Source organism: Pholis gunnellus (assembly GCF_910591455.1).
Source record: "Pholis gunnellus genome assembly, chromosome: 6".
Lineage (NCBI taxonomy): Eukaryota > Metazoa > Chordata > Actinopteri > Perciformes > Pholidae > Pholis > Pholis gunnellus.
Window position 1 is genome coordinate 15593348 of NC_136532.1, and position 23043 is coordinate 15616390.

Consider the following 23043-nt stretch of genomic DNA (forward strand, 5'->3'; position numbering starts at 1 on the left):
TATGAAGTCTGTTTGGGTGTTATTGACAACATTCAGTACTAGAAATTGATCTGTTTTTATACAATCTGTTCGTTTGTCTTCCGCAGTGAGATGTGATTAGACTCACTCTGCTTCACTTTATTGATCTCAGGTGACTGAAAAAGTCTGTTCAGTCAGATGGATCTGTCACGGCCGCACCAATAGCATGAAGACAGTCTCCTGAAGGGTGCCAACACACACACACACACACACACACACAAACTGTGACATGAGCATCAGGCTTAAACCTGTTTTCTTTGTTGGTTGACTCACTCACTGCACCACCTGCTATGGAAAGAGCTGCATCGGGTGAAACTACAGATTTTAAATAATGGGAGTATATTTTTTTTATTGCCAATGCAATCCAAGTTCAACCCGAGCAAAGGTTGAGACGTGAGGTGATGGATGAGTTAAATGTGGCTGTAAGAGTGGAGCGCTGGTCATTAATGTTGGATGAGAGTGAGCGAACGGTCCAGGAGAAACCAGCTTTTGCACAAGAAAAACACAAGTCAAACTCAGAGTTGATTTTATGAACCCCACAAAATGTGTGTGTACTTGTACACACAGAAGTCAGAATGCAGCTATAACAGAGAGGCAGGTTAAACGGTTTGAATGTGAGAGCACCGTGCTCGCAAAGGAAAATGAACCACGAGCTTAGAAACTCTTATTTCATATTGCCTGCACTTTTTGTACCACTGTAGCAAGTTATTGTGATCACCCTCTTATAACACACCCCACCTCCCCACCAACAAGACTAGACTCGACCATACCAACTCTGACAGCATGGGAGGGCGCTCGGCTGCAGTATCGTGACAACTGCATTATTTTAGTCCCGTAAATCCTGCTGAATTAATTTGGAACCAGCCCGGGGCATGTTTTGATTCATTCATCAAATGTCTCCAGGCTCTCCTGCCGTCCTCCGGTGATGTGCAGGAGGTTTTCCGGCTGCAATCCCCTCCTCGCCTGTCCTCAACCGGTGAGCCAGTCAGCAGAGCAAGCTGAACAAAGCCATGGGAGAGAGAGAGAGAGAGAGAGGGAGAGGGGAGCTTCTGGGAAGAAATGTCTCTCACTGACTCTGTCGCCTGGACAACCGGGTAAGAGAGGAGGGGAGGGCGCACGAGAAAGAGAGAGAAAGGACGGAGGAGCATAAAAGGAGAGGAAAACAACCCATTATTAACTGCTGAGATTAGAAGATTCCTGTAGAGTGAGGGGGGGTGTCGGGGGGGAGTAGATTGGTGTCTCTCATTCTCTTGTGGGGGTTCCCTTGGTGTCTCTCTCTTGATGAGTTATTAACTATGACAATAAAGCAGTGAATTTTCTTTTTCTTCCACACAAGAGCATGGAGGAGATGAAATTGCAGAGCACAAGTTCAGCACAATACAAGTGGACCCAGTAGGCCTGAACGCTCCACCTGTAATTCTCGTCTCATCATTCTCAGGTAAGACTCCTCAGTGTTGCAGGCGTTTGCTTTGATGGGGATGCTTTCGTTTTTGCCTGATGTATTAATATAGATAATAATTCCTGAAGGTAGTAAACTGTGTAGTTATCTTGGAAATGCTAGATAAAGTCCAAAAATGAATTAACAAATAAATAAAAGCTTATCTTACCTACTTGGAGTACAAGCTTTGTTTATCAGAGTAACTCTGGGGCAGTTTTTCATTATGTATTTAAATGTATTGTTTATAAGCAGTGTGAAAAGGAAACAACCGTCACTCTAATATGGGGATTATTTACAACATTTTATGTAGAAGAGTGGGAGAAATTGCATGTTACAGCACCACGATGCTTCACACACCGTCCACCTAGCGTTGCACTCCCTTCAGTGCGAGCATGAATTCATCGAGAACACAATGAGAAAATGAACACCGTTGAATGAATCTGGAGAGTTTGACTTGAACCACGGACTCCAGATTCACAGTGCGCAAAGGATAGAAGGCACGTCCGCTATAAGCATACTGCTGAGCGCTCATGCATAAGGAATGTATTCATAGAGCACTCGTTGTGAAATCGATGCCTCTTTAAATGAGGTGGTATGCTTGCTGAGTTTACACCAGGCTGAATTTGTGTGGGGCAGCATGTGATATCCATATTGGATGAGATGGAGAGGAGATAAAACTGAGGAGGGTGGGGTTATTTTTAGCTGCTGTCAATAATGAAGGTTACTAATCTCTCACCTTTTGTGCACAAGATGGAGAAAAGGCAGAAAGATTGAAGGAGGAACAGGGCAAGAGAGTGAGGGATGGCGAGCAAAAGGGGGGATGAGAGAGACGTTGAGACAGATGATTGTAGGTGAAAGGTTCAGGCTGGCAGCATGCTGGGATTGCTCAGAGCTCCCACCTCAACTACCTGACGCAATCCAGAGAAGGAGTGGAGGGTAGAAACACTGACACTCGGCTTATTCACGTTTTTATGGGAGAAAAACTACATAAGAAAAACTGGTCTAGTGGAATTTATGGTTCACCTTCCTCTTTTTTGCTCACAACTGGCTGAACATGAGACAAATACAGCTCTGTGCTGCACAAGAGAGTGCTTCAAATACTGCTGTACAAGCAAGCAGGTGCTGCATGACTACCTGGGCAACACTTGTTTAAAGATTTTCAAGAACAGACGCTACACAGAGAGTTCAAAATTGAGTCTTATGTGAGGGAAGGTAAGTGATTTTCAAGCGATTAATACCAGATCTCATACCTCAAAAGCTGCAAATAGATTTTCACTTCAGGGCCCTCGATGCATTTATCTCCGTTTTGAGTCTAAAACTACATTACAGACAAAGAAACATAGCCCCCTAATATAAAGCGAGCCATAAGGGAGACAGCATTTATTCCTCTAAATACAGAAAGCACGATGCCAAATTACACACCTGCGCAGGGTGCAAATCCACTGGGTGCTCTTAATCTTTACAGAAAAATAGTGGTTTTGAACATGTGGGAGCATGTAAAAACATTAGTCATACCAACCTCTGCACTGCTCAGTGCTTTACAGCTGCACACCACTCATAATTATTGTACATGAGGTGCAATGCTCTTGGACACAAAGAAGTGTCAGACTCATCAAGAGGAGAGAGAAGGATGTCTCCCTGTGGCTGTGCATCACTGTAGTTATCCGTCCTCCACTGTACCTGGATGCTGTCTGTTGCAAGGCGCACAGTAGGCGACAGAGGGTTAGCACACAGCACAGAGCTCTGCCTTGATGTCCAATAGGCACAAAGTCTGCATGTCCGTCACAAATTAGTTTCTCAGACTGTCAGACTGTGACATCGGCCCCCTAATCAGCCTGTTTTGACGTTAAATCGGGCACAGCTGTGGAGATCTGCCTCTTGTACTCACATTTCGATTTTTTGCCATGAATCTTAATTAGCAGAAAAGCACAATTTCTTTTCACAGATTTTGGAGGTGCTGGTCGTTTGTTTGAAGGGTGACGACTGTGGTGTGTGTGTGTGTGTGTGTGTGTGTGTGTGTCTTCAGTCATTCCCCAGGCTTTTCTTTCCCCATCTCTTCCATTCCACTTCTCTCATCATATTTCTGTGCTCGTCTGAGTGTCTCCTCTTATCTTCTGTTGATGAGAGCACCATCATCAAAACAAGCTGGAGAGGCAGACATGATGAAATGCAGCAGGATTACAATAATCAATTTACCAAAACTCTACTCCATTTAATTTACTCTAAATGCGCAATTATATTTGACATATTTCTTAAGATTTTGTCACAAAATTGGTCATATTACGGCTAGAGAGGAAAAGTGGCTTTCATTATGGTATTACAGAAAACAACATATTGGGCTCATTTTGTAAAGAACAGCCCATGTTGGGTGCAGATAACCAGGAATGATGCCAACAAATTATTTTCTTTGTTCTTTGAGATCCAAAAGTAATTGAAAATAATAAGATTTTGTTGCGATGGCATATTTCATTCTTTGTTTTCACAATTTAAAATCAAACTTTCCAAGACCTTTAATGCATTTGTCTTCTAACAGAGCAGGTTTGCAGATGCTACTCTCCCATTATAAGGTGCACTGGTGTCCTTGTCTGTGCAGTTAGATGACTTGGTGATTAATAAAATGAAGTGTTGTGCGGATTTAAAAATTACCCAAAATAGGCCTTTTTCCTCTTGGTTTCAACTCAACAGTCTTTCTTTTCTCTTTCATGAAAGGAAGAATCTAGCATAAAATGCACTTTAAACACTCTCAGTAAGTGAAAAGGTGTAGAGCTCAGGCTGTTAATGATGTGGCTATGAAACGCATCCACAAGCTGCTCCATAATCAGTGAACCGGAGACTTTGTGGACACAGTGCCTGCAAAGCACACAAGGACATTTTCTCCAGCAGACATCAAGGCTTTTTTTCCCCTTAGCCCGACCATAAAATATAGTTTATTCAGGTGTAAGACCACAAACACAAATCCCATAAATCAACAAGCCTCTAGTTTATTTTCAGCTCCAGGGTTTGTCTATCAAGAGTCTTTCTTCTCTGTTTTCTTTTAACTCGAGGAGTCTTAATAATTTTTACAAATATCGATTACATGGTGTAATTTGTAAATTCTTATTTTTTACGATGGATTTTTCACTTAGGCTACAGAGCTGAGAGCAACTATCTTTTACACATAATCAAGATTCACTGTCTCACCTGGCTGACCTTAAAGCGCTACTCTAAAGAGAATAGATAAATTGCTGCAGTTAGTGGGCTCACTGCCACTTGAATACAAACTGCAGTATCTTGTGTGTCGAGGAGTGGAGAACAAGTGGCACCTATTGGCACTATTGTTCAAAGGCTGACCATCACAGGAGATAAACCTTTACTTAGTCCTCAACTCGGTCTAATATCACGCTCGCTCTTCTTGTCAGTAATTAGACAAGTGAAATTAATTAATTTGCTGCAGAGCAGACACCGCCACTGGTGAGTCGAAGATGGCCACCAGCAGACCCTCTCTGGGTGATAATGGTTTGCACGCGCTGACAGAGAGAAGAATTAAATCACAGCTTTTAACCGGTCTCACCCCCGAGCTCTTGTGATCAGCATCTTAAAGCAGAACTCAGCCAACCATTTTCTCTTAGAAGGAAAAAAGGTCCTCCTTCCTCAATTTTCCCCAGTGGAAGCTGCTTGACGACCGCTGCACGAGGACACACTTAATTCTCATGTCCTTGCTTGCTGAGTGCAACTTTTTTTTTTTACTTTGTCTTATGCTCAAGTCAGCTGCTGGCAGTTCAAACATCTTTTTTTTGTGTGCTCCTGCTCCAAGAGAGAACGGGCTGTTACTTTAAATTAGCGATAATCAAGTGGTGTTATGTGTCCCTGACAGGTGCCAGCATGGATGTGGAAGATGAGCCACTGCTGTTTCAGACCAACTGGGGAGGGGGGGAGGAGGAGGAGGAGGAGGAGGAGGAAGAGGAGGATGGAGTAAGGCACGCAGCAGGACAGAGGTGTTTTTCTCGGGAGGCTGGGGTGTGTGGGCTTTGGAGGGCAGTAGGGTGGGTGTACACACAACCCTGGGCCAGTGGAGTGGTTTTAGGGGTAGTTGTCTCGCTACCGTGCGCCCTGTTTGCCTACATGCTCCTCTACTGCCCTCCTCTGGACATAGACCTCTCCTACAGTGCCTTTGAGGTTCACAGTCACTTCTCTGCCGAGCGCTTCGACGCCCTCGCCATTGCTGTAAAGACTCAGCTAGGGTCCTGGGACAGACGTAGGCGAGACTTAGATAACAGCGAGTCTGAGGCCCTGAGGGAGCTTCTGCTGGAGATGCTGAGCAGACAGGGAGCATTCAACAGGACAGATAATGAGGGCGTGAGGTCTTCCACTCCTCGAAACGATCCTTTACATGCAGCAGATGATCAGAAGAGTGGAGCCTCAGAGAGCAGAGATAAAAGGACAGTGCTTGATTTGGGTCTGGAGGAATTGGGGAAGCACAATAACTCAAATCACAGAGCAGCGGAGGAAGCGAAGACATCATGGGATGAGAATTTGACTCTTCCGCTCATTAGGAGGCGCAGATCTGCTCCCAATTACTACCTGCAGAGCCAGGCTCTGTGGAGGATCGAGCTGGTGTTTGTGGCTCAAGGGGAAGGCGATCGCAACATCTTCACTCCTGAACGTCTGCAGACGATACACCACGTGGAGCGCCTGCTCATGCAGCACCCGCAGTTTCATCAGTTCTGCTGGAAGCCTCTGGAGATGCTCAGGGATCTGCCGCTAGGACCGTCCTACTGCTCCCCACCCAGCTCACTCCTGTCTTATCTGTACCCCAGTGAGAGAGGAGGGAAGATATACTATGATGGCATGGGCCCAGATCTAGCTGATATTCAAGGTGAGCCCACAGTGACAAAAGAGGGGGGAAATAACAGCATTCAAACTGAAAGGAATACCTGTAAGAATCCTCCTAACACTGCTGATTTGCCATGTATGTATTCCCAGGTTCTCTGAGTCTGGCCATCACCCACCCACAGTTCTACTGGTACGTGGATGAGAGTCTGTCCCCTGAGCATCTCTCCTCCTCCCTCTTACGCAGTGAGATCCACTTCGGAGCTCCTCTTCCTTCCTACTACTCCATGCAGGACCGAGCTCACGAGCAAAGATCACGTTTCAAAAACTTTGTTGTTCAGTATGCAGACATCCTGGCAAAGCAATCCACCAGGTCAGGACAACATCACTGCCACATTGGCCATTTGTTACAGTACATAATCATTCCATTCAAGTGGTTTTGCCGCATTATAGTCACAGCATTCACATGTGCTACACATTGTTGCAAACAGTTGATGGGACTTTTGTATGTGCTCTCCTTTTCTCAGCCAGGTGAAGGTGCTGTACGGCGGAACAGAGCTGTTTGATGATGAGGTGAGACACACCTTCTACAATGACATGATGCTGGCTGTCATCAGTGGAGCGTGCATTACTGTGCTCGTCTATGTCCTTACCTCCTTTTCTGGTACAGTATGACCTGCTTTGAATTCCTCTTGCATTAAGATAAGATTAGATAATCCTTTATTAGTCCCGCAGTGGGGACATTTACAGGATTACAGCAGCATGGTGGATAGTGCAAACAAGAGACATAGTAAAAAAACAACAAATTGAAGCAGTCAATTCTGTCAGTCCGTTGTTTGGCACCATATTAATGTTAACGAGCTCTTTGATGCGTTGTTGTCTCTCTGCAGTGTTTCTGACTTTCTTCGGACTTACTAGCATTGGACTGAGCTGCCTAATGGCTCTTTTTCTGTACCATGTTGTCTTTGGCGTGAGGTACCTGGGCATTCTCAACGGAGTAGCAGCCTTTGTAATTATCGGGATTGGTAAGGGAAAATGAATACCTCTCTTTTTCATGAAAGAAATAGTTTGATATTTTGGGAAGTGCACTGAGAAGACGATGAGCAGATGTGATGTCTGAGAGTGGTATCAATCCTCTCATCTAACTTTCAGCAAGAATTTTTCCAAAATGTTAAACTTGTCAAAAAAATGAATTATTTACAGTATTGTAGTGTTTGCCATAATATGTAATCAGGAAGCTCTTTTGTTCTCTCTCTGTTGCTCAGGGGTGGATGATGTATTTGTGTTCATCAGCACCTTCAGACAGGCTTCTCATCTGCGTCAACCGCAGCAGCGAATGATCTACACAATTAAAACAGCCGGCCGAGCTACTTTTCTCACTTCCTTCACTACTGCAGCTGCCTATGCTGCGAACACCTTCTCTCAGGTAATCATAGAAGAAAAATTCAAGTGTTAATAAGATCTGTACACGGAGTATAAATGACTCCCCCGCTATGGGTGAATGGAAGTGCCTCTCTCAGCAGACAGTTTTTTGCATGCGATAAGCAGAAATTAAATGTTTGAAGTTCCTTCACACCGTGCTTCGTTTAACCGGCACTTAGATTCCAGCCGTGCATGACTTCGGCCTATTCATGGCCCTCATTGTCAGCTGCTGCTGGCTTTGGGTATCCGCCCTGATGCCCGCCGCTCTTTGTATCTGGACTGAGTGTGTGGAGCCTCAGGAACACGCCTGGTTGAATTGGTGAGGCACTGTTTCTTTACCTTTGTGTGAGATTTTATTTGCTGTGCGACGCCACAGGCGCGTTGTAATCCCTTCAGCTGTCTCTCTCCCTAAACTGCCTCCTCCCGCTGAAGCTCGAAGCTGTTTTCGGGCCTGTCAGCGAGCCACGGCCCTTTGTCAGATGAGGATGATGATGTGGCACTTCTGTCAGTGGAGATGGAGCCAGGTGAGATTATTATCTCCCTCGCATTGAGTGAATCATGAGGGCGGGGGGGGGGGGAATGGGAAAGGGAATGAGTCTAGGTTGTAAAATGTTGCTGACCAGGCGCCACTAAAGCACCCTATCTTCGTCTTGACCCAGGCTCCTGTGACACAGACGGCGACGCGGCCATTCTTTCCCTGTCGGTGGAGGCACCTCTCTCCCCTCCAGGGCAGCAGCATGTGGGCGTCGTGAGCACGAATCTCCGCTGGGCTCTGAAGCACTTAGTGGCAGAGCCAGCCGTGGTGCGGCGAAAGGCCGTTCTAGGTGAGATTTGATATAAATCGCTGAGAACTCCCTTGACATGGAAATTTGTACTCTGTAAAAGATCAGGGAGACATTTTTCTATTGTCAGCCAAGATCTTGATCTATGATCTAGTCGTGAGAGTAACCTTCAGCTCATCTTTGTCCAGCCGGAGGGGATTTAGTCTTGTCAGAGGAAGAGCAAGCCTATCATGAAGTATTTATCCTCCCTCTTTTAAGGAGTTACTGTAATTGATTCTCGCTCCTGATCTGTCTCTCAGCTGCTCCATCTACTCCATCAGTGCCTCGTCTCTGCCATCATTTATCATTGTCTTCCTGTCGGTCCAGGTGTCTTCCTCCTGGTGCTGCTCTTGTCTGCCGGGTTCTGCTGTCTCCTGAGGCCCGCCACTCACGCCCCCCTTCTTTTCCGCCAGGACACAAACCTCCAGACTCTGCTGGCTCTGAGGAGCAACCTCAGCGGCCAAGGCATCTCCTGCCCCATGTGCTCAGGTGAGACCGTGGCAGCGATTGAAACACACACCACTCACCAGTTAACCTCACAGATCCAAAACAAAGACCTGAATTTCATCTTATGATCTGCAGGTGTGTTCATGGAAAAGCCCCATTCATTGTACACCCACGCTTCCTCGTCAGCATTTAAGTTCTCTACACATCAGCAGACCCAGAGCACAGCAGCCTTCTCTTCTCCTCGGAGCTCAGTAAAACCAAATTCAAGCACCAACCAAACAGGTGAAATTCAGCACATAAAAATCCTCTTCCTCTGTATTCAAAACCTCTCCCACTATTTTAAAATATTGGACTTTGTGTTTGTTTTCCAGGCTCTTTACTTACAGTGTTCATATCAGAATTGGACCTTGGAGCCTCTACAACTCTTTACCGCTTCTCCCTGAACACCAGCACTCTCTCCCCGTGGAAACTGTGCCGCACAGAGCATGAAGAGGTGTCGTCATTTCAGGTTAGAGAGCAAAAAAAGTAATGACAATAGTATAATTAGTTGTACCGTTATGTCTCCCAACTGCAATATGTGCCACTAAAGCGGCTTATAACTAATCTCGTTTTATCTGAATAGGCTTATAATCAGCCCCGTGGCAATTACACCACCAGAATGACAGTGTGTGTTTCCCATGTGTACCACCCGTACCCCAGCTGGATGATCACATCCACCTCGTGTGAACCCCGTCATGGCTGGACGCCAGAGTTTTCCTTTTATGTAGCGTCGTCTCTGCAGCAGCACAGCAGGTGAAAAATAAATAAAAGTGTGAGTTAGATGGACTGTCGCGTCGTTTTAGTGGACAATCTGTCATTTCAGCTCTGCTTTCTGCTCTTAGGAGGCTGTGCTTTGCCCAGCGCCGCCTGAGACCTCATCCCAGCCGCGTGTGTGTCAACCCGCCTGGCTGCGGCATCAGTTCTGGGCCTGATGGACCCACACAGGGAACCTTTTATATTCCTCTTCCCAGTGGTGAGTGAGCTAGTGTCAGAAAGCATCATTAACATTGACACAGTTTGTTAGCCCACTGTGAAAACAATTTTCTCACTGCATGTGACACACTATGACATCTCTTTTTTTCATTCTCACGTTGAAGCCTTTAAAATAGAGAAACTGTGATACACTCTTTCAAATGTTGGCATCTTCTGAACCCACAGGAGGATTTTCCCACAGTACTCTACTTATACAGATATATTTGCAACGTATAAATAAATGCCTGTTGAGAGATTTTCCTCTGGTTCTATTTTCAAAGATCCCTCTTCTGCTGCCAAAGCGAAATCATCCAAAACGTTTGGCTTCAACCCATGCAGTGGCGGTGCATGTGGCCACCCAGCGGTTCGTCCTCTGGTCGACACCGGGGCGATGGTTTTTGTTGTGTTTGGCATCTTGGGAGTCAATCGAACCGAAATCAGGGACAACCACGTTATTGGCGATATGGTGAGGGCCACAGCTGTGTCAGTGTATCTTAATAATCAACAGAAATAGACAGATTTTTTGATTATATTATCGTGTGGTTGACATGGTGTTTAATTCTCTCCAAAGGGCAGCATTATATTGGACCCAGACTTTGATATTTTCCAGGAAATGGGGCTTCTTTGCAAGATCTGTAAAGCTATTAGTGCAAACACACAACTTGTAAAGCCAGGAGGAGCGCAGTGTTTGCCTTCAGGTAACACCCAAACACCATTCAGAGGGAAATCTTTTATTTCACCAAACAATATCATAGAACAATTATTAAAACCGTATAGAGCAAAAATGGTTTGTTGGTTAATTGATAAGTTCATTTATCAACAAAAACAAAAATCGATCCATTCAATTATCAATGCTATTTTATTACGAAATGAATCAATCAATGGCAGATTGATAATGATAAGATGATAATTAAAATAATCAGTGATTGCATCACTAAAACCTTAATTATTATAAAGTGGGTAAAAAAACCACAAATCCTGAACAAAGTCAACCATGGCATAAAATAACCATGTCTAGAGAATGAGAAGTGTGTGGAAGATAATGTCCTGTCCTCTGTGCTCTTCAGGTAATAAACTGTCGTCCATTCTGCCTCTGCTCCATCCTGAATGTCACTCTCTCCCTGAGCCCAACCTGCTCCCTGGGCAGCTCTCTCACGGAGCGGTGGGAATGCATGGAGGGAAGGTCCGCTGGCTGTCCATGGCCTTCGAGTCTGTAAGTCCCTCCGTCTTTCAGCTTGTTCCTGCATCACAGAGCAGCACTGTTCCAGTTGGTGCCATGCGTAAGCTTCTATCTCTCTTCTCTCTAGACCACATACAAGGGGAAATCCTCCTTTCAGACCTATTCTGACTTCCTTCAGTGGGAGAACTTCATCCAGGAGCAGCTCGCCTCACTCCCGCAGTCCTCCGCTCTGCAGCGGGGTTTCCAGACCTGCGAGCACTGGAAGCAGATCTTCATGGAAATTATAGGCGAGTGAGCGGTGGCACGGCGTGTCAAATAGATGTGTTTATTCCTGCAAAGTGACAAAGGATTAATCGGGAGGAAGTGAAGCCGGCAGCAGGTAAAAATCTGATATTATACTGCTCTCTGGGTTTGTAGGCGTGGAGAGTGCCCTCTGGAGTCTGCTGCTGTCTCTGGCCATCTGTGTGGCAGCTGTGTCTGTGTTTACTGCACATCCTCTGCTGCTGCTCCCAGTACTCATAACCATTCTAGGTAGGAGATGAAAATCTGTATTTTCGGGTTTGGAAGCGACTCACGTTTAGACACTCAGAAAGGAATTTTAAAATTGAATATTCAGGCCTGGGTCGGGATCATGGGTGTGATTTTGAGTTTCTTGCCTTCAACAGGAGTGATCTGTCTGGTAGTGGCGCTCATGTATTGGCTGGGCTGGGAGATGGGAGGAGTGGAGGCAATTTCTCTATCTATACTTGTGGGCTCTTCCGTGGATTACTGTCTGCACCTGGTGGAGGGATACCTGCTGGCTGGGGAGGCCCTTTCCTCTACGCCTGGTCATAACTCAGTATGAGAGAGTGCATTCTTTTCAGCAATTAGAAAAACTCTCACTGCATGTCTTCTGTTTACACACAGCTAATGACTACAATTTTGGATTTAATAAGGCAAGAGTCCTGAAGGCTCATGAATAAAGAGGAGCCGCTCCTCATATTAATCTCTGCTTTGTTTGCAGGAGCCGGGGCCCGAGAGGCGGAGACGGACCTTGGAGGCAGTGAACCATGTGGGCGTTGCAATAGTGTCCAGCGCCGTCACCACAGTGATCTCCACCGTCCCTCTCTTCTTCTGTGTCATTGTGCCTTTCGCCAAGTTTGGCCAGATAGTGGCCATTAACACCGCTGTCTCCATTTTTTTCACCCTGACCGTGACCGTGGCCATGTTGGCGTGTATGGCCCCGGCTCACTTCAACAGACGCCCCGGCGCCGTGCTGAAGGCCTGCCTGGCCGTGACGGCTGCGGCAGCATTGGGAGCAGCTCTGTGCTGGGTGGGAAGACAGCTGGGAGCGTTGGCCTGGCAATCAATCAGCACGTAAACACAACTGTCCGCCTACTCACACTGATGTCAGGCAGGGGAGTTCCTATGTACGCAAAACTATGAGAACTGTAAGCACTCTATTTTCCTCCATGTTTGGGAGGAATATGAGATCAGTAAATGGTCTTGTTCTTTACAGCACAAAGATGTCAGAATCTATTCCACAGTTAGAAGCGGTTTGTCATCACAAAGTACATATTTTTCACTTGTATTGATCAGTGGATTTTAAGAAACTCAAAAGTACTATAGTGTATATGACTGTGTGACTCGCAGTCGTGGGTTGAGATGATGATTCAGTGAATTTGATCCGATGGCGTCTTCAGCCTATGGTGGAGATAATTGAGTACTTGTTGGGAAACACTGGCTGAGTCACAGCTTTCATCAGAGTACGTCATTGCCACTGACTGTTCTGGGACCTTCTGTTGCAAAACACCGAGAGGGTGCCGCGCTCTGACGTCCGTGACCATTAGTGTTACTGTTTTTGTTATGATTCATGGACATCTTGTGAAACATCATTTGATTTTTTTTTGTGTGTGTTTTCTTAGTTGTGCATTGAATGTGTTATCAGCCACATTAGTAACAAAGGTTATGATGTCCCGATGTGGCTGGATTAAAAGTTGTACTAGTCAAGTTTATACCGTGCACAGTTTTGTTAAAAGTAATGTGGGATGTAAATGTTTCCGTATGCTGCTCTCACTCGTTCTGAAGTGTAAACCAAGACTCATCGGCCTCTTTTTTTTGACCCCTTCACATGTTTGTATCTTGGAACTCAAACTACTTCAATCAGTCTCTATTTTTGTCATCAGCACCAACTGACAGAGACCTCTTGTTAGCTCCTCAGGTGTGCCCTCTACACGTCCTCCACTGCACTTGTGGGCTCTCACTGTAACCAACTCTGCCCCCTCGTCTGCACTCACCCAATTTAGAGCACCACTCAAACACCCATCGACGCCAGCTCCGGTCTGCCCCGCAGTGAAGGTGAGGGCCATTTGTCAAACCACATAACACAATAATGGCTCGGGAGAGTGACTGACTCGACTGCGGCAAGAGTAGTAGATTTCTGTTCTGTGTGTGTTACTTGTGAATGTCAAATAAAAACAGGTGCAGAAAGCCTCGGATATTTTCTTTTGTGAAACCTCAGCACGGTTCTCTTCTGCATTGTTATGTAAGTGAGCAGCAGAGCAGAATGAAGACCTGTCACTGTTTGCCTTAAGTCACATCGTTACAGAGTGAGCGACAGGAGGCAGCGTCACATCTCCAATTGGCTGTCGTTAATTATTCATGTGAAACGGCGAAGATTTGACATTGAATTGCAGTGCATGAATGCTTCATGTCCGTCCTTAACAAAAAAAGAACCGAACGAGTGTACTACACACACAGTGGCATTCCTGCGTGAAACAGAACGGAACAAATATTTTGAGTAAAAGCAGAGAAACATTGGCAGACTTTAGTTCCCGACAGTCTTCTGTCTGCGTAGTTTTACTGAAGCAGCAGCATCACATATATTATGTTGCAGTAGAAAAAGAAGACAATGTGTTGCCAAATTAAAATAAATGTTTACCGCCAGTGGAGGAACTTCTTTAGAGTTTGAATTCTAGTAGTCCGTTTACATGTGTATAGATGCAAAGGTGATTTTTCACAGGAGCACTTCTTGTATGGAGACTACATTTTCTTGCAAATAATTAAGTATGTGCAACTAATGTATAAAGAAATGCTATTAATTTGAAAGGGTAAGATCATGTTTCCTGATGCAGAAATACTGAAGTAAAGTCTGCTCTTACCGTCCTTTGCAAACGACCCAAATCTTTTGAATGGCTCTTTGGTACAAACAACGACAACAGAGTCGTACTTGAGAGACATTCTTATATTGGCCAAATATCGCTAAATCTAAAACCTGGCCATGTCCTGTTCTACGGAAGACGATGTCTCTTGCTGCTCTTGCTGTCCCTGAGAGATTCTCTGTGTGAGCACATTTAAAAGGCTCTGTGCAGCTGTCGAATTATAGTCGACATTCTGGCAAACCGAGATGTTAAGAAAGACAAAACACATTAACGGACTTGAGCTGGTCAGTGTAAGGAGGGAGAAAGTCACGAACACTAGCTAATAGCATTAAGCTAGTTAATGCTAGCCCTGTGCCTAATTTCTAGCTTTGGCAAAATCCCCACTTAAATAAATATATTATGTATGACACTATGTTCCAATCATCATTGTGATGTTTAGGATAATTTGTAGTATCTATAAAAAAAATCACGTTGATTTCTTACCTGCGTGCTGGCGCCAGAAGGCGGTGCGGGTGGAGCGGACGCCATCGCAAGGATACTGAAGAGTAGTGAAGTAGACAATAGTGAAGAAGCCTGGAAGCAATGTTGTAAGTTCATTTATTTGACAGTTTGTTAATGTGCAAATGATTGCAGTTGTATATTTATATTTACAACCATGCAACCGTGCAACCGTGCAATGTTTATTATGCAGACTGAATATTTGTATTTATTATTTATAGTTACTTTATTTTAAGTTTTCACGACATGTTAATGGAGAAGAGTGACAGTAAAAGGTGAAACTTACTACGACACTCTCTTCATTGGCTGTGGTTTAACTTGGTGTTTAATCAGAGTTTCGACACACTCCATGAGAACACTACAGTGAAAAGACAGCATTGGATGTTTCAAAGTGGTCAAGATGGCAAGCAACGACAAATCGTCTGTATCCAGCGCCAGGAGCAGCAAGACAGCAGCATCATCGGCAAGTAATTGCTTAAAAATATAAACTGAGCTTAACTTGTATATAAGATCACGGAGAAATGCAACCACCACGTAAACCAATTTTTAGAAGAATTTTTGAAATCAACCAGAAAGTATTTGACTATTCAATAAAACATATTTTGGTAGATGCTGAAGTAAAATGAGCTTTCTTTTTAAAGACTGATAGCGCCATCTTGTGGCTGAATTAATCCAGGCAGTTAAAAAAAGTAGAGTACTTGATTTCCATAGTAATTAATGTTCCGGGTGTTGGCTCAAGTGAAGTAACAGAAGTCATGGTTAGATCTTCATTAAGGAACTTTTCAAAAACATGTCTTTTCAGTTATTAATCATGAGCATGTGAAACAGGAGTTATTAGCCAAATATATATAACATTCACAATTATATAGGGCATATGAAATAACAACCTGGAATATGAAATAGGAAAGCATATGTATGGGCCTCTGCAGACTGGATTCAAGATTCCTGCTTTGAAGTGGCTGGGTAAGATTTGCATGACATTTCCACTGTTGATAGAACCACACAGACCTTAAATATGCAGAACAATGTCATTTATTTGATGACACTTTATGATAAACAAAAATCATAATTATTTCAATATGCAGAAGAAATAATGCAATTAATTTGATGACACTTTATGGTAAACAAAAATCATAACTATTTCAATATGTGGAACAAATATGTTTGACAAGTGGAATTCAGCAGATAATTTTTCATTTGGCACTGCTTGGTATTTTTTGCCATATTCTGTAATTGCGCTGTCAGACTTTGCTGTGTATCTGGGCCAAGACGACAGCGGCCACACCATAAAGCATCGACATCACAATCACAATAGAAACGGCTTTCCAACTCAATCTTGGCCTCTTGACCAAGTTGTTTTGAATCTCTCCTCCGCCCATTTCCTCTTCCACTTCTATGGCAATATTTGCTGGTTCCTCACCAGGACTTTCACCGTTAACACTAAGAGCAAAAAACAAAAGGGATCAATAGATGCTACTGAAAACAAGATGCTCTAAAACCACACACTCATGTCAATAGCCTACCACATACCAATTAACGCTACGTAAATAAAGACCAGATTGCCTTGCAAGCAAAAAAATGGACAATTTATATAAAATATAAAGTATGTGTTACTGCAAGTTAATAAACACATTTGCTGACATTTGTTTTGCTGCTGTTGTTTTGGTTAACTGTCCTCTGCCTTAGGATAAGTATCCAGGCTCTTTTCTCTACTAGAAAGATTAATTGAGAAATAAATATATATGTGTATATATATATATATACATTTATGAATATACATATACAGTATATGTGTGTGTGTATGTATATATATATGTGTATATACTGTATATATATATATATGTGACAGCTGGTGACGCAAACAGGAAGTCCTCTGTAGCATAGGCCGTCTCATTTTGGAGACCGCTCGGTCCAGCCTTCGGGGTCCTCAAAGGACGCGGCCGCTGGATTGGGACATAGGCAGGGATTACAGTGGAAGCAGATACCGGGATCCATGTCGAACCCACCAATAAAAACTCCTGGCTCATTCAGCAGCGTATGCCCCGCACACTACATCCCAACTCAACTCATGGGTTTTTGATTTGAAAGCAAAGGTTTTTGATTTGCAGCCAAAAATTCTAGTTTCATAAGCAAAACTAAAATAATTTATTCTCAGGTTATATATTTTTACTTACAAACTTGATTTTTGATTGAAGTGCGAGAAATTTGCTCTCAAAATCTTTTTTATTGTTTGCGTAATAAAGACAAATATACCTTCATATAGGTAGGCGCTATGACTATGATTCAAAATGGTCATGTAGATGTGTTCCGGGTCAGGATGTCATGACATATGAGAGATTTGGAGCAGATTAGACAATGTACGGCCAATTTACAACAATTTCCTGTTTTGTGGTGAATGGTGTTTTTTTGATGCCACGCTACGGATACATAGTTCGATAACTTTTTGATCTTTGAGGAACTTTTCACTGCCAAGGTCTCAAGAGCATACTTAAATCTGAATACCGAATCTGAAGTCAATCGGGTCAAATTTCTAGAAGTTCGTTAAAGTACGGAACATTGAAATGGTCAAAAATCATCATAAAATTAAAATTGGACGACTTCCTGTTTGGTTTAGGGCATACCTCCAAGAGGAGTTTTTGTACATCCAATCAAGGTACACATACCTACCAATCTTTCATACCGCAGCTACCCCAATCACACTGCAATTTTCGCCATAACTGCCTTGTGTGCCAAATTTCAAAATCTTACCAGTATCCCAAGCACCTCCTTTTTGTGACAAAACAAGTACGATAATAATAATAATAATAAACATTAGAATAACAATAGGTCCTCCGCTCCGACTACGTCGGTGCTCGGGCCCTAATAAACACGGGGCTCCCGTTTTGCCAAATCTTCTCTGCCAATGCCAAACAGCTTATTTTGCCATTGACTCTTGTTTGGTGTTCTTTGGAGGATTGGATGATTGAAGTCTGAAGAAATAAGACATATTGGCAATTTAACAATTTATTCATTTAACAAACGGGAGCCTCAGTAGCGTGTGGAAGAACCATACACCGCCACAACAGCATGGCACCTCCTCCTCATGCTGGTCACACACTGCTGTGGGTTGGCATCCCATTCTTCAAAAAGCATTTGTCGCAAGTCAGCCAACATGGTTGTGTTAGTCCCTCTGGCACGAACAGCACGCCCAAGCTGATCCCACAAGTGTTCAATGGGGTCGAGGTCAGGACTGCTGGCAGGCCATTCCATCCTCTACACTCCCAAATTCTGGAGGTAGTCTCTGATAAACCCCGCTCTGTTGGCATTGGCAGAGAAGATTCGGCAAATATTTCATGAGCGCAACCCACATACTTAGCTCTGCTGCTCATCCCACAAATGCATGTTCCTTACAAATGTGGCACCAATTAAAAAGGGAAATAAACAGGCTTTCTAACGGTATAAGATTTAGTGCCCAGAAGCATTGTTACAACAAAGAAATAATCTACCAAACACAAATTTCCTTTCTTTATGTGCTATGGTTAGTAAACTTTTATTTGTAAGTGTTCATTTTAAAGTAAATGTGATGTGTGAGAGAGAGAGCAAGACCTGCAGCGTTGTAACTAAGTCTGAAAAATAAAACTTTCTACAAAATGTGTCTGTTTGAGTTCGTAGAGGAAGATCTTAAGTATCAAGCACGACCGTTCATTATTACTTTATTACTCTGTCGTAATTTTTTTAACTAAGCAACCAATCTATTTCCTGTTTACACCGGCACCATCATGCCCAGTGTACGTGAATAGTCACGTGCTATTCGTTTTCAGGCGTTTTAGTCTGGACGGAGATCATTTAGAAAACGATGCCGAAACGTTGAAAACATGTATTGGTGTGGATGTAGCCTCAGAGCCGCAACAGAGAGGCTGAAGAGCCGCGGGTTGCCGAACCCTGTACCTTTTATGACTTTTTATATTTTTGCTATACTACAACTTATTTTTGACCGTATTCAACATACTATACTATGTTTTTATGATTTATTTTCGACATGCTATAATACTATGACTTGTTTTTTACTTTTTTCAACATACTATACTATGACTATGATTATTGTTTTTGCCATACTATACTATGACTTTTTTTCGACATAGAATACTATAAATCTACGTTAAAAGGTAATGTACCTGAAAATGTGTCTTGATCATCTTAAAGTGTGTTTTACCAGACTACAGCCTGGTTACAGCTGCATGTGTTTTGCAGCATTTTTTAGAGTGAGGGCCAATTTCAGTCTTGACAGTCCTGTAGTCTTCTGTGCATCTACAGTGCTCTGCTTCTTGTGTATTTATAAAATAAAAACACATAACAGAATGATAATTAAACAAGGGAGAGGATATATGTAGGGGAATGAGTATTTAGCAAAGTAAAAAATGAAATGCTTTCCTTCTGTAGTCTCAGATGACAAGCTCCATCTATAAATAGTGAATCAAAGATAAGATGAATAAGGGATATTTATATTTGGCTTTTTTGTTTTTTTTATGTTTGCTTGGTGTCAGAAAAATATTTCAAACACAGACCAGTGTGCCATTTAAGTCCTCAGCTCTGTAACACTCCTACTCACGTGTCCTGGATTGCACTCAACCGGCAACTCAGCCAGTGCGACGCAGGACATGGTTTAACTGAAATCGCACAAAACAGTTTTACAGTTATCAGTAAATATTGTGCACAAGGGTCACACATCAAACAGATGTGCCAGACTACTGAAATATCACGAAAACATTATTCTCATCGTGTTGAGTGAGAAATAAATGGAGAAAAGGAATGCGTGAGCAACATAGTATATTCAACATAGACCAATGGCTATACATAAGAAGGCAATAATAGGGCTAATTTCAACAGTACCTTTCCCCCTTTACATTAATAACTATTACAATAAACACCCAGGCTCATTTGGTTCTTGTGAAATACTTCATTGTACCAAGAAAAGGCATTTTCTTTGGACAGAAATTATTTTACATCAGAACTGTAAATCAACACTGAAACATAATTCATATATTTATTACCCCATGTTACAGGGCACACACAATGTTCAAGTATGCCCGAGGAACTATAGGAGCAATTAAAAAAAAAAAAAAATGAAGCATAAGAGAGATAAAACGCATTTAAAAATAAGTGAACTGGCATTGCATTTCACAAAAATTCATAAGCTCATGATTTTGGAACAATTCACTGTAAAGTGCTAACTGGTTCGAGTTGAGAAAAGCACATGTTCCCTTTGAAAGATCATACACATTACTTTATACATGGAGGTACAGTAATAGCAAGTCATCAGGCAAGCAATTACCAACCAGAAGACATGGACCACAATTCATTTATTAGTCCTTTAATAAGATAACTGCTTCCTTAATTTCCTTGTTAATGGTAACAACGAGAATCTTGCCACTGGTTGCCAGGACAATGCCAATTACAAATGCTGGTGTTGTCACTGTACAGTTTTGCTTCTTTCCTTGTAATTACATGCAATTGACTGACATACAGCATCAAAAATCTCAAGTCAAGTCCTTCTAATCCTTTTACAGATAGGAATCCTTGAACAAAAAGGATGAGAGTGTGAGGAGAGGAGAGCAATTATTGAGGAGTGCAGGGGACCCTCCCATACTCCTCCTCCTCTTCCTCCCCCCCCCTGGATGTGGTGGGCTGGTCAGACAAAAGCAGGGATCTGTCCAGCTGATGCCTGCCTTCCTACAGGTCCTGAGAATCCACTATTTTCCTTTGTGCCTCTCATTGGGAGGCATGTTAAAAAAAAAAAAAAGAAGAAGAAACTAACAAAAAAAAGGAGGGATCTGGGTCAATAACTTTACCCTACGGTCCGCCTAAGGTGGACGTTCATCCTCCCACCCCAATCCTAACCATAAAAAGGTAAAAACAAGGTGTGCTGCAGAATGGCTTTTCTCCTCACAGTCTGTGGGGGGAGCTAGAGCCCCTAGAAGCTGAGGTGCGGTTGGTGGTCTTGCGGCTGTTCGGTCGTGTCTGATTCATCTTGGTGGCCGAAGGTTTTCGAGCATCAGGCTGGCGCCTCCCTTGGGAGCCCCTCCGTTTTCCCCTTTGCCCTGCACGGCCCCTTCCGGCCCCCGCTGGTCACTTGCGAGAGTGAAGTGTGTCCTGGAACTTGGTGCTGGTGTAGCGGACGTGGAATCCTTTTTTGTTGATTGTGTCGTCGGAGCGGAACTTGATCACAATGGAGTCACCGGCCGAGTAGATCTCCTCTGGAGGCTGTCAGGAGTGACAAAACAACAGATTAATTTGTGCCGTTGCTTTCTGGTTCTTTGACTGCACTTCAATTAAAAGTAAAGACTTCTCACATGCTGAAACGGAAGTCAAATCAGTGACTATGACGAATGGCATCTGACTGCAGATGACTGCTACCTCTGTAACAGCCAGGGGCCACGTAAGGCCTGGGAACCGGACTGACCCTTTCCAAATGTATTCTGATTAAGCCTTTGGCTGTTGTTAAAGGGAGGATAAAATATACTCTGATGATTAGTTCCAGGTGCACCGCTGCACCGAGCTCATTTCTTCCCTGACCAAAACCATATATTGCATAGTACTTATATTATATTATATATTTCTACTGTCTTGAGTACAAAGTCTGCCAAACTATTTTCAATAAAACAAAAGGGGGGTAGATTCAATTAATTATGTGTGCACAGAAAATATGCAGCACTTGACCTGGCTGTTTGTCAGAACAGTGGAATCACATGAATTATGAATTCAGAACATTGTACTAAAAAATAATTAGTTGGTTGAGGTGCTCAGGCAGCTGCACTGTGGCTACGACGAAGACAACGCTGTAATGTCAGCGCAGGCAAAGCTTGTGCAACCAACTGTAAAACACCAGGCTGTTAATTAAAGCTGTCATTCATGACATGAATAACATATCTGAAATACCGCTTAAGTCTTAGTTTATTGCAAAAGACATTTAAAACACAGGAAGAAAGCTGCCAACACATTTTATTGTGCACACAGCAAAATGTAGTCTGCAGTTTAACTGAGAAAAGCCCTTCGGCTGAAAGTAAGCCTCCCCACACTATAATGAGTCTGGGCCTACTTTGGGCTGAATTGTGTCAGTTTATTTCGACCTGTTTTATAAAAGGAAACTTGATTGAAGAGCCACTCCCCGGGGTTCTGGGGGTGTTATGTTCCCTCCAGCAAATCATTCACAGGAACAGGCGTGAGTAAAAGGCCAGAGCTTATTATGGAAGTGTGTAAATGAAATCAAGCTGTTCTCTGACCTGAGGAAAGTGTTTCTATTCCCTGCTGGCCTCATTGTTCCAGACTCAGGCTGCAGCCTCAGCATTGGCTGATTAATTCACTGTTACAACCCGATGTCAGAGACTCTGATAGGCTATCGGCACCCGGGCAGTGATGGCTTGTGTCGACCTACAACCGCCTCCACACCAACAATCCCAAACCCAGAGGAACACGTCAACTTTAACAAAGTGATTAAAGTCTTTCACAAACCGCTGGCAAAGGTTATTCAACAGCAGTGCAAACTTCAGAACAATTGTCTGAATACTCCTGCTGTTATACTGTAAACCTGAAAAAAGTGCTGTGACAAACCAAGAAAAGACATTCAGAAAGTAGAGGCTGTTAGGAAAAAGCTCTTACCCCTGAGCCACAATAACGTCCCAGCCGTGGAGACTTGGTGTCAGCTCCATCGAAGAGCTCCATGTAGTCATAGCCACAGTCTGCCTCCTCTTCAATCTCAAAGGTCTGGAAGATGAGCTCCACTCCGTACCCTTTCTCCGCCGAGATCACCCACTGACAGTCAGAGGCTCCAGGGTAGTTATTGTCCCCGAACTGAGCATGGGAGAACAGGTCCTTGGTTTTGACCTCAGCCTTTAGGCGACCTCCACACTCTGTGACCAGAATTGAGTTGGACATTTAGTAAGCAGAGGCCAGCGTCGACAAGCTACAAGTTCAGCTGCTCATACTTGTTGGTCTCTGGCTTATTTGTGTTTTTACAGTCATACAGATACAAAGGATTCTTCAACATGCTCTTTAGTTGGTTTTGAGTCATTATCATTCTCAGACTACGTGGTGAATTGTTCCCAAAACTAAATCCTGTAAGCATTACATCCAAAAACAATTAAGACGTTTGATGTGCGAGTGAGCTTAAATTAACCCATGTCCCAAAAACATGAAGGCTTAAGTGATTTTACTGGAATCCTTCTGAGCTACATTGTGTTTTCTTCTTCAGCAGGAAGGGAAATAGAGTACTGTTATAACAGC

The 23043-nt window shown here is 43.4% G+C and overlaps 2 protein-coding genes across 2 annotated transcripts in view; one reads left to right on the forward strand and one right to left on the reverse strand.

Annotated features, from left to right (window-relative positions):
• Positions 1–5317: 5317 nt before the first annotated feature.
• disp3 (dispatched RND transporter family member 3) lies at positions 5318–12506 on the forward strand (the record flags this gene model as incomplete). Its single annotated transcript, XM_079161835.1, has 20 exons — positions 5318–6311; positions 6419–6638; positions 6793–6929; positions 7156–7290; positions 7531–7691; positions 7867–8006; positions 8120–8211; positions 8347–8511; positions 8836–8997; positions 9091–9237; positions 9327–9463; positions 9578–9747; positions 9837–9967; positions 10248–10432; positions 10538–10664; positions 11034–11179; positions 11274–11433; positions 11564–11677; positions 11812–11984; positions 12150–12506. The coding sequence occupies 20 exons, from the start codon at positions 5318–5320 to the stop codon at positions 12504–12506; spliced, it is 4053 nt and encodes a 1350-aa protein (XP_079017961.1).
• Positions 12507–19614: 7108 nt separating this feature from the next.
• Positions 19615–23043, reverse strand: part of bmp1a (bone morphogenetic protein 1a) — a 29810-nt gene continuing 26381 nt past the window's right edge. Inside the window, exons 19-20 of the mRNA XM_079162122.1 lie at positions 22420–22670; positions 19615–21024 (exon numbers count right to left, since the gene is read on the reverse strand). Coding sequence (XP_079018248.1) covers positions 20890–21024; positions 22420–22670 — 386 coding nt within the window. The 3' untranslated portion in view covers positions 19615–20889. The remainder of the gene's footprint in view (positions 21025–22419; positions 22671–23043) is intronic.